This window comes from Dreissena polymorpha, chromosome 2, assembly GCF_020536995.1.
Source record: "Dreissena polymorpha isolate Duluth1 chromosome 2, UMN_Dpol_1.0, whole genome shotgun sequence".
Classification (NCBI taxonomy): Eukaryota; Metazoa; Mollusca; class Bivalvia; order Myida; family Dreissenidae; genus Dreissena; species Dreissena polymorpha.
The window spans coordinates 27,195,855-27,208,103 of record NC_068356.1 but is presented as its reverse complement, the minus strand read 5'-3'; the positions used below and the strand labels follow the sequence as shown (position 1 = coordinate 27,208,103).

Here is a 12,249-nt window from a genome sequence, read left to right as displayed (position 1 = left end):
ATGATTCAGGTAAATGGAGTGCAATGATAAATAATGCAAAAGAGTTGCAATTTTTGCTGCATTATTTGTAGAGTTTATCCTCTTTGTTGATTTTTTTGCTCATGACAGTTTTCTTTACGTATGTAGACCATAACTTTTCAACATTTATACAATATCAACTTTATACTTCATGAATGGATGGAGATTCACAGAGTTGTGCTTTAAAGCAATGACTCAATCTGCATTATTTATAGAGTTATTGGCCATTTGCCTTGTGTATTTCTTTTATTATTTAAACTTATGCTCGGGAAACCTACAAAACTACATGATTCTTAATATATTTATATCCATCTGATAAAGCTGCATTAGAATGGTATTTTTTTCCATGACAGTTGTATTTGCATCAATGGCAGTGGCATAGCTATGGGCAGGCCTTGTAGACCCAGGCCTGCTCTTATTTGAATACCAGGTAAGTGAAAAATGTAAATACCTCTAAAATGCAATTAAAACCCAAAAGCTTAGGGAGTAAGGGTCAAACATTTAAAAAACGAATGTGAATATCATTGAAGACTATTTAATATACAACTTTTTCATGTCTCAAAATTGTCTTCCTAAAAATAAAATAGTCATTAATTGATTCATAAGAACTAGTAAATGTTAGCCTTCCAAAGACTGCAAATAAAACCCTTTAATATTATGCATGTGAATACCATGGCATTACCACATTACATGTACCTATATGACAATCTTCTGAATAAAGAGAGTATCAAGTATAGTACAGACAGTACAAAAATGGCACTCAAATCTTTAAAAAATAATATATACATGTAGCTGCAAAATGATCCCAGCATATTAAATCTATGATGATTTGTACCTTAACATTGTAAAAGAGAAAGTCACAGATTAGTTTCTTTTAAAACAAATTGATATTTTATAGGCATAAAAGCAGTTAGGCTAATCAATATGGATATGTAATTGAAGAAGCAATACTGTAGAAAATGGAAGAATGTAGATTATTATACCCTTGATTATCTATATGCAGTTTCATGGCGCTACTTATTCCTTAGATGTCCTGAAAATTGACAAAGCCTTCGAAATAACAAAGACTGTCCTACTTTCGTAAACTATGTGATAAGAACGCCAGAATTCTGCCATATCAGTAAATGGCACAGGTAAAAAGATTGTAGTGTGCTGAAGAGTCTTCACAACACATAGCGGAATGGAAGCACTCTAAGACCTTTTTTATGCAGGTTTCTCATATTACCATTTTTTTTAAACATGTCTATATGAATGACTTTCATCAATGAACAATAAAAAATATATTAAACATTACAAGTTTGATATTTATAAAAGTTTATGGTGAAAGTTTGCTGGTAGGTAGGGAGGTTAATTCCTTTAAAAACAATTCACAATTCTCTTGAATATTGTATAAATTTGACATTGAGTGTTTAACTTTTTATCAGTGATACAAATAGTGCTGACAAGGTCATTTAATGGAAGGATTAAATGATTTTATCCAGATATGAGAATAAACATTTCACTAATCTGGCAGGCAGTTGTACACCCTATGTAGGTTGTTGTTGCAATTTGCACAAGATTTAATTGAAGTTCTACCTACATGTAGATAAAAGACCATTGCTGCTCTACATTATAGATACATGGATTAGGCATTGTAGGACATTGGTTTAGTCTTGATGATCAAACAATGATATTAGGTACCAAAAACTTGTGTAAATATGTAAACAGATTTGACTTCATCATACACTATTGGCAATACCCAAAATAGTTTTCTGAGTACAATCAGGTTAATAAGGTAATACATATTCTGCACCATTTTTCGTATTTAAATATTCAATAGATACATGTAAATCATCATAATCAATTAAAATATTTCTTGCATTATACATATAAACAGTGTATACTGTTTGCTTTGCATTTTTTTCTATATTATTAATTATTTATTATGCACCCCTTGGTTTGTCGTTCGGTCCACCAGGTGGTTTTCGGATGATAACTCAAGAACGCTTGGGCCCATGAAACTTCATAGGTACATTGATCATGACTCGCAGATGACCCCTATTGATTTTGAGGTCACTAGGTCAAAGGTCAAGGTCACGGTGACCTGAAATAGTAAAATGGTTTCCGGATGATAATTCAAGAACGCTTAGGCCTAGGATCATGAAACTTGATAGGTAGATTGATCATGACTCGCAGATGACCCCTATTGATTTTCAGGTCACTAGGTCAAAGGTCAAGGTCACAGTGACCCAAAATAGTAAAATGGTTTCCGGATGATAACTAAAGAACGCTTATGCATAGGATCATGAAACTATATAGGTAGATTGATCATGACCCGCAGTTGACCCCTTTTGATTTTCAGGTCACTATATCAAAGGTCAAGGTCACTGTGACCTGAAGTAGTAAAATGGTTTCGGGATGATAACTCAAGAACGCTTATGCCTAGGATCATGAAACTTCATAGGTACATTGATCATGACTCGCAGATGACCCCTATCAATTTTGAGGTCACTAGTTAAACTTTATTTGATATGTGTCTTTTGTAAGAAATTGTTTAAAGTAAAAAGCCTTTGTCATTTAAATATAATATATCATCAAAGAAGTAGATATTTCAATATCATGTTACGTATTGTCCTGAACTATTTTTAGCTCGACTATTATATATGAAATATATATAGTGGAGCTATCTTACTCACCCTGGCGTCGGCTTTAGCGTCTGCGTTAGCATTATTAGCGTGCAAATGTTGAAGTTTTCGTACTACCCCCAATTATTTTCATTGTCCCTTGATATATTGCTTTCATATTTTGCATACTTGTTAACCAACATGACCCCAACCTATTAACAAGAGCAGACAACTCTATCAAGCATTTTGTCATAATAATGGCCCCTTTTCCACTTAGAATCTGCAGCAAATGTTGAAGTTTTCGTACTACCCCATTTATTTTCATTGTCCATTGACATATTGCTTTTATATTTTGCATACTTGTTTACAAACATCAACCCAAACAAGAGCAGACAAATCTTATCAAGTATTTTGTCATTATTATTGCCCCTTTTATACTTAGAATATGCATATTATTGATAAAACTATGTTAAAGTTTGCGTACTACCCCAAATATTTCCTATATCCTTTGACATATTGCTTTTATATGTTGCATACTTGTTAACCAACATGACCCCAACCTATAAACAAGAGCAGACTACTGTATCAAGCATTTTGACATAATTATGGCCCCTTTTACACTTAGATAATTGAACATTTTGCTTAAATTGCCATAACTTCTTTATTTATGATTACATTTTATTATTACTTTGACAAAACAACACTTACCTGAATACCGCAATGGATTCCACCCAAGCAATACCCCACGCCCCTACCCAGAATCCCTTCCCCCCAACCTCCCCCCCCATTTTTTTTTTAGACATCTAATAAATCACCACACCCCACATTATACCCCCCTCTCACCACCCCCACCCCCTACCCCCCCCAATTTTTTTTTTAAACATCATCTAATAAATTACCACACCCCACATTATGCCCCCCTCTCACCCCCCTACCCCCCCCCCCAAAAAAAAAAAATGAAAATTTATTTTTATTTTTTATTTTTGAAAGATGGTCTTATAAATTATTGCATATGAACAATTTCCCCATGATGGCTTACGTTATACTGTCAAGCACTCAAATAGTCAAGTGCGCTGTCATATGACAGCTCTTGTTTAGACAATGCTATATCATTCAGACCCACTGAAGTTGACCTTGACGGTTATCTTATAGCACATCAATTGTAAAATTGTAAACAGTCAAGTTCTTTTGACTCTTCCTTGGTGGTTGATTGCTTTATTTTTTTTTTATGTCCCCCACTATAGTAGTGGGGGACATATTGTTTTTGCCCTGTCTGTTGGTTGGTCTGTTGGTTGGTTGGTCTGTTGGTTGGTTTGCGCCAACTTTAACATTTTGCAATAACTTTTGCAATATTGAAGATAGCAACTTGATATTTGGCATGCATATGCATCTCATGGAGCTGCACATTTTGAGTGGTGAAAGGTCAAGGTCATCTTTCAAGGTCAAAGGTCAAATATATGGGTCAAAATCGCTCATTTAATGTACACTTTTGCAATATTTCAATATTCAAGATAGCAACTTGATATTTGGCATGCATGTGTATCTCATGGAGCTGCACATTTTGAGTGGTGAAAGGTCAAGGTCATCCTTCAAGGTCAGAGGTCAAATATATGTGGCCGAAATCGCTCATTTTATGAGTACTTTTGCAATATTGAAGATAGCAACTTGATATTTGGCATGCATGTGTATTTCATGGAGCTGCACATTTTGAGTGGTGAAAAGTCAAGGTCATCTTTCAAGGTCAAATATATGGGTAAAAATTGCTCATGTAATGTCACTTCTGCAATATTGAAGCTAGCAATTTTATATTTGACATGCATGTGTATCTCATGGAGCTGCACATTTTGAGTGGTGAAGGGTCAAGGTCATCCTTCAAGGTCAAACGTCATATACGGGGACATAGTGTTTCACAAACACATCTTGTTTTGATATTTGGTTGTAATGCATTCACATGTGAAATGCAAATGATCTACTATGCTTATGAATATTTGTCTTTTTTCCAAAATGCTAGAAAATGTTCAGTTTAGACTAATGAAATGTTAATGATTTGTTATATTGAAACACAGATTGTGGAAATCTTTTCCAAATGGTAATATCATAAGGGGGCACTTTAGATCTCTGGTCAAATTGCATAGAGTTAGTTAATAAAAAGTATTCAGATTAAATTCACCAAGGAAACCATTGATGTACAGCTAATACTAATATAATGCGACGGTTCTTTTTCAGGCGACCTTGCCCTGTCCATTGTGAAGGGGCCGTTGGAGGCTGTGGTGGGCGTGCTCTATGGTATCGTGGGAGGAGTTATACTGTGGTACATCCCCAACAGGGCCAGTGTAAGGGCTCTCAAAATTGAAACCGCATTTTTCTCCATTTCGTCTTTTTATCACTATGTATAAGCATGAACATAACGCCTAGTAAGTTGCACATAATCTGAAAGCATTTATGCATAAAGTGTTGTTTTCTAGACAGCTATTGAAAGAAAGACAACATCATATTTTGAGATAAAACAATGTCATAACTTTGCCATTTGTTTATGAAATAGTAGAAAGTATGGCCTGAGTAAGGAAGACATTTTGTTCAATTGATGTCGCACAATAAGATACTCTTCAGATAAAGAACATTTGTCCATGGCCAATCATGTCCACTTATTATGCTCCCGTCCATGGCCAATCATGTCCACTTATTATGCTCCCGTTCATGGCCAATCATGTTCGCTTATTATGCTCCTCTAAAATTTATTTTGGGGGGAGCATATAGTCGCCGCTTCGTCTGTCTGTGTGTGCGTTTGTCTGTCTGTCCGTTCATCCGTGCACAATTTTTGTCCGGGCTATTTGTCAGCAACTAATGACCGGAATTCAATGAAACTTTATGGGAAGCTTCACTACCAAGAGGAGATGTGCATATTATCAGCGGGTTCTGGTCGGATGATTTTTCACAGAGTTATGGCCCTTTGAAATTGTCTATAAAAAAATTCTTGTCATCCCAACTACTGTTCCCTCAAGACGTTTCCTTTTATCTGAATATATAGTGCAATATTGTGACAAAAAAAACTTTGGGGAGCATCACCCGTCTCCGACCGTTTCTTGTTACTATTTAAAGTTACGATATGTATTGTAGATATTGGTACATATCACATATAGACAAAACAGCAATATGTGCGGTCATATGATTATTGTTGCCCAATTTCAACCTGTTTTGTAAGTACCTTTGTAAGCATTCAGCGTTTTTTTAAGAACCCACATTTAAGCTGGAATAGTTATCCTGTAACCTGTCATCAAATGTCATGATCTATCTAAGATAACATTAGTCAATCATGCTATTTTCGGTTTTGTTTCCGACAGCGCCATGTTGTGTTGTATCGGACATTCCTACTATTTGGACTCGGCCTAGTTTCTACATTCGGAAGCAGCAAGGTTGAGTTTCCTGGCGCTGGTCCCTTGGGCTGTCTCACTCTTGCCTTCATAGCTGGGTACCGATGGAAGAAAGAGGATTGGTCAGAACAGGGAGGGGTGCGTAACAAACTACATTAACATAACAATGCAAACAGAGAAACCTCAGTCATCTGTATTTCAGTGGTTATTCATTCTGAATGATTGTACAGATTTTATATATTCAGAAGTCAATAAGGTCTAAACAAAAAAAATACTTTTTTCGGTAATATCTTTTGGTTCATTATGTGTTTGGCTTAGTATTCAATGTTTTTTCCTGGTAATTATTTCAAAGGTTTGGTGTTAAAATGTTCTATACTGTATTTTGATAACAACATTCATTTAATGAGTATTTAGATAATAAATTTTATTTCTAATTCATTCCATGACGATTTAGATAATACCTGTATTTATTTGCATTATCCATGGAATGATATCCAATCCAAAACTATTACAATATTAACTGTGTGATATTCATTCCATAAGGATGTAGAAGACACCTTTGTTAGATTCCCTTGTGTTTTCCATTCCTTTGTTAGATTTCCTTGTGTTATGCATTCCTTTACAGAAGGAACCAATGGAAGGTATTGTAGCCATCGTGTGGATGATTTTCCAGCCGCTGCTCTTTGGTCTCATTGGCTCAGAAGTTAATTTAGCAGAGATTGACGTTGGATCTGTTGGTATGCAACATACAAAAATAAACATTGTAAATTTATGGAATTTTGATTATAGCTTTCTAGAGTCAGTAATGTCCACTGCCATCAAATATTTATAATAAGTAATGTTTTCAGGAAAAAAAAATATTGCTGTTCCTTGGCTGAAAAATGCACTTTGTAAATACATGTTATTTGTAATTGGGGTATTTTAATTACTGTTTAATAGAAACAGTGTAATGAAGTTGGTACTAATCTTAGAGATCAAATTACAGGTATCCATCAAGGCTCCTTTCCAATGAGTCTATTTTTAACATATTTATATTTATGTTATGATGGGGATAAAACTCATTTGCTCGCATCTCGGAAATTTATCTTTTTAAAACTATCGAGGATGAAAGTATTGCACTAATCGAGCGCTGATCATATGAAACCAAATAGTCCAGTCAGTCTAACATTTGGGGTACATGTAGAACTTATTGCAACAGAATTTTTCTTTGCATAGAATAAAAGACATCACTGAAATGTATTTCCACAAAAAAGTTCCACAAATTTTGTGAAGCATTAACTGTGATATTTTTGTTTAAAAATCGGTTAAAAGAAATACTTTTTGTATGGACACATTAGACTTCCGTACACACAGTTTTACCCAAAACGCGCAGAATTATGACGTCACTGGAATGTAAACGTCATAGTTAAATAATGGCTGGTTGTTTTATCTAAGAACATTTGCAATTTTTCTTTTATTTCATTAAACTACTCGTCGGAAACACCTCAAAGGTATGTTAATCATTATATATTAAAAAGTGTTTGATATATAAGAAGTAAAAGTACTTTGAGAAATGTATTGTTGAAATTTAAAACCACCGCCTCTTTGAATACTACGAAGGTTCTTCTGAGGTAAACTTCTTAATTCAAACCTCAGAACTATGGTATTAAATTATTTTTTTTCGATCATAAGTAGCTTTTTTTTTCTGCGTTTTACTGCTAATAAAATACGATCTTATAATAAAAAAGAAGTATTTTTAATGATGGCGTTTAAAAATATGCTATTCAAATAAAACATGTTTCTTTATAAAAAATGTAACATTGCTATTTCCACGTTCCCTTTATAAAACATGCTCCCAGATGCCGATATTATCCTTGTCCGATAACAATTTCATAAGAAAGGAAAGTAACCGTGTATTCTCTATGTATTATAACAGTGGTAATATGGTTCCTTTAAACATTGACAATTATATTATCATCAGCGTTTCGGTTTAAGCCTTAAATGTAATTAATGTAGTGGAGGACAATAGTTTCATACACAATGACAATAAAATGCCTACTTAAATTAGAATAAATAGAATACTTCTTTTTAATCTTGCAGATCATGGATATATGCAGTATTTGTCATGAATGCATTGATGACAGTACCCCAACAGCCCGTCTCGATCCAAAGGGATGTCAAACGCTATTGGACATAAACAGTAAAAGAGGACTTCAGTTGAAAGCTGCACCGGGGGACATCGTCCATGTTCAGTGTAGAAAAGATTTCACACGGCCTGTCAAGGAGCAGGATATATCTGTCACTAACAATGTGATACATATCCTGTTAGAAGTTTAAACTTTCAGAAATCTATTGTTGATGTTTGCAATAAAAGGAAAGATGAGTGGTAAACAGCAATTTTGGCTCGTCTGTCCCATGTCATTTACCTTCCTGCAGCAGAAACCATATACCACCAGTCGTGTAGTGTGAACTTCAGGACTGGAAAAGGTATTCCGAAAATGCTACCGTAACGATGACAGTGAATCTACATGAAGTGCCAAACGACAGAGAACTCCTGGAAGACCAGAAAACACAGGCCAGGTTGGTGCTTCTGAACATGTGGTTAAGATGATAGAATCGGGCCAAAATATGTCCATTGTTGATCTTGTAAACAAAATGTCAGACATTTGTGGGAAAGAAAATGCATATTCTGCAGAATATATGGAAAAAAAAATTACTGACCATTTTGGCGAGAGTGTTGTTGTAAGCAATTCAGATGGGAAAAACGATATTGTGACATTGAGACAAACCATCACAAACATTAGTCTTGAAATCTACAATATAGATGCTTCAAATATGTCAGAAGAAGAAAAGAAAAATAATTGAGTCTGCTGCTAAAGTAATCAAATATGACATAAATAACATCAAAAAGACAAAAGACTGTTACCCATCTTGTCAAGATATTGCTTCATTACAGAAGAACTTGGATTATGTGCCACAAAGTTTTCAATCTCTATTGAAAATAGAAATTGGTCCAGGTGAAAACAACCAAACAAAACTGTCAGTCATAGGTCAAAGTATTATGCAAGTAAGTCGCCCTAGAAGCATTCTAGCACCTCTTCAGATTGAGCTTGGGGTGCATCTGCATCATCACTTCGCCTCAAGACTTTTGTTTTTGATGGCGGATTGCTCCTTCACAAACTGATATGGAACAAAGGAAGCATGTTTTGTGAGATTTGCCAGGGCTATCTCGAGTTCATTAGAAGAAACTCTCAAGGGGATTCCTGTGTTGTCTTCGATGGCTATCCAGAGAGTCCAACAACCAAGGATACAGCACACATAAGGAGAACAAAAGGCATATGTGGCCAAGCGGTTATATTTTCACTTGACACTCCGTGTAAAATAAAGAAAGATGTTTTCCTGACAAATCTTCAAAACAAACAGAAATTCATCTACTTGCTTGGTAAATACTTGAACAACCCGATGTTGGAAGTCCATCATGCCAATGACGCTGCAGAAACTAAACTTGCGAATATCGCTATTGAAAAGGCAAAAACGAAACAAGTACATGTAGTCCTATTTGGAGAAGATACAGATTTACTTGTGCTATTGTGTCATCATTATAAAACTAATCTTCATAAAATAATTTTCAGATCGGCGTTACGAAAAAATAGTCAACAAATAGAGAAGGAATGGGACATCGAAAAAACATGCAATGTGCTTGGTAAGACTGTTTGCCATGTTTTTGCATTACTACATGCTCTAACTGGGTGTGACACAACCTCAAGAATGTATGGCATAAGCAAGTCATCTTCATTTAAGTTGTTGTCGAAATGTGAACTGTTTAAAAGACAATGCCTCGCTTTTAATGAAGCTATCAAAACTATTCAAGAAAATGGTGAGCAGCTCATTGCCATGCTGTACGGAACCCGATTTCGCTTGACAAATTGCTTTTCAAAAAGTTTTCTGTTAAAGTAGCTAGCATCACATCTCATGTAGAAGTAAAATCTCTTCCACCCACCTCAGGGGCAGCGAAGTTCCAGTCTTTAAGGGTTTACGTTCAGACAAAGGTATGGATTGGCGACAACTCGCTGAACCCTCTTGATTATGGGTGGCAAGTTGTCCAGGGAAAGATGCTTCCTCTGAAATCTTCACTGCCACCGGCACCTGGCAAATTGCTTTCCATCATTCACTGCAACTGTAAGCTCAACTGTGATATGAAAAAATGCACCTATAGAAAACATGGTGTAGAATGTTCGTATTGTTGTGGTGGATGCAGGGGAGTATCGTGTTCAAATTCCCTAAAACCTGCAGAACTGGACAAAGATGAAAATGAGACTTGTATGGAATGAACTATTTGCTAGATTGCTGGTATGTAAGTGTACATAGATACAAAGTTTCTCTAATTTTTAATGCTGTGATAGGTACACACGTTCAAGAATTTGTATACTGAGTATGCTAAGCAAACAATTATTTGCTACCAAAATGCAACTGATTTCATTAGAATTTATTGATTTATGTACTTGTTTTTCCTCATATGCATTTGGTACAGACAATTGATGGTTGTATGGTCATTTTTATGTTTGAATATTGTTTGTGTACATCTATAAAAGTACTATGTATAACATGATGCGGTTTGAACCTTTGATTTGTTGCTGTCAAAATATACACATATATGTCTATCACTAGAAAATTTTGTATAAGCCTGACAAAAATATGTCAGAGCAAATTTTTAGTTTGCAAAGATAATACATTTAAAATTAAAACCGATTGTTATTGACAATGTAACTAGTTGTGTAGGTGCTATTTTTCATAACCTTATTAATCAACGTTTTTTTTAAACCAAATAAATATATAACATCATTCTATTGATATGTGCCAATAATATAATATACAGTCAATCTTGTATTAAGAGACCACTCAAGGGAGTAATCAAAAGTGGTCTCTTAATAAAATGGTCTTTAGAAAAAAAAAAAGGCCATTCTGGAAGAATGCTTACCCTCAATTTTAATCTATATGAAGGATAATCTCTTTTGTCAACAATGATTTTAACTTTTATGATAAAATGAATATAAACACAATACATAAACAATATTTGACTTATAATGTGTTTTATTTTTTCACTTATTATAAATTATCATTTATTATAAAATGAATTGTGTGTACATATTATTTGCATAAACACCATAGACAAGGAAATATTTTTCGCATTTTTTTCACCTGGCACATTATTTTCCACGTCTTCAAGCACTTCGGCTTTACGCTTAAAAATGTTCTGAATTTGAGTTTTACCGACTCCAAACTCATCTGCGATTTTACGTGCACGTTTACTCTTTGACAATTCCAAAACCCGAATTTTCTCATTCAACGTTAACACTTTTCGTTTTGACATTTTAATTTCTGCATGTACGCTTAAGGAAATCTGACTCGATTTTGATACATAATGAGCTGAAAAAATTAAAACACGTCAATTGAAAACAAACAAACAGACCTGATTGGAAAATTTATTTAGTAAATAACAATGTGATTGGCTAACAAATATCTACTAATTAGCATAATTACAAATTGGTAATGTACGGATTTCGACAGATGTTGCCGATTAATAGTTTATTTTCCGCACTTCTCAGGAAATGTTTGTCGCGTACAGTGCATTGTTTCTGCACCTGTTAGTCTGTAATCTATACTCGAGAAAAATCGGGGTTGTCTCTTAACGTTGAAGACTGTGCGCAATACGTTCCTCTATTATTCAACTCAATAAATTGATACCCAGTTTACAACAATACCGGTCAGAACTGGTCAACGAGACAGAGCATAATCATAATGGTTGGTGTGAAAACAAAGCAGAGGTGTAACAGTATATAAATATTACATGTCTGACAGGGTGACAGTATATTTGTCAACTTGAGGAAATACTGTCAACCAAGGCGAAGCCAAGGTTGACAGTATTTTCCGAAAGTTGACAAATTTACTGTCACCCTGTCAGACATGTAATATTTATTTTATTAACCGAACAAACTTTTCAAACATAAACAAATTATATGAACCATTAACAATTTTAATATTCAATAATTGTATTTAATTTCAGCAATGAACAACCATTAATATGTTGAGTGGTTCACATTTTCGGGCCAAGCAAAATGAACTTCGCTTTATTCGGAACCTAGCAATCGATTTATCCCATCAATTTTCTTAGTCGTCAATTATTTTTTTTTAAATATATTACCGAACCAGCTTTCTGTATCTTATTTTCATCACTTGATTACGCAATTTATGACGTACTTGTGTGACGTAATTTTGGT

At 34.5% G+C, this 12,249-nt stretch overlaps 1 protein-coding gene across 1 annotated transcript in view; it reads left to right on the top strand.

The window, feature by feature from the left end:
- LOC127866335 (sodium/hydrogen exchanger 9B2-like) overlaps window positions 1-12,249 on the top strand; it is a 50,110-nt gene that overhangs the window by 26,245 nt on the left and 11,616 nt on the right. The window contains 3 exon segments of the mRNA XM_052406813.1: window positions 4,848-4,954; window positions 5,963-6,130; window positions 6,618-6,729. Of these exon segments, the coding sequence (XP_052262773.1) occupies window positions 4,848-4,954; window positions 5,963-6,130; window positions 6,618-6,729 (387 nt within the window).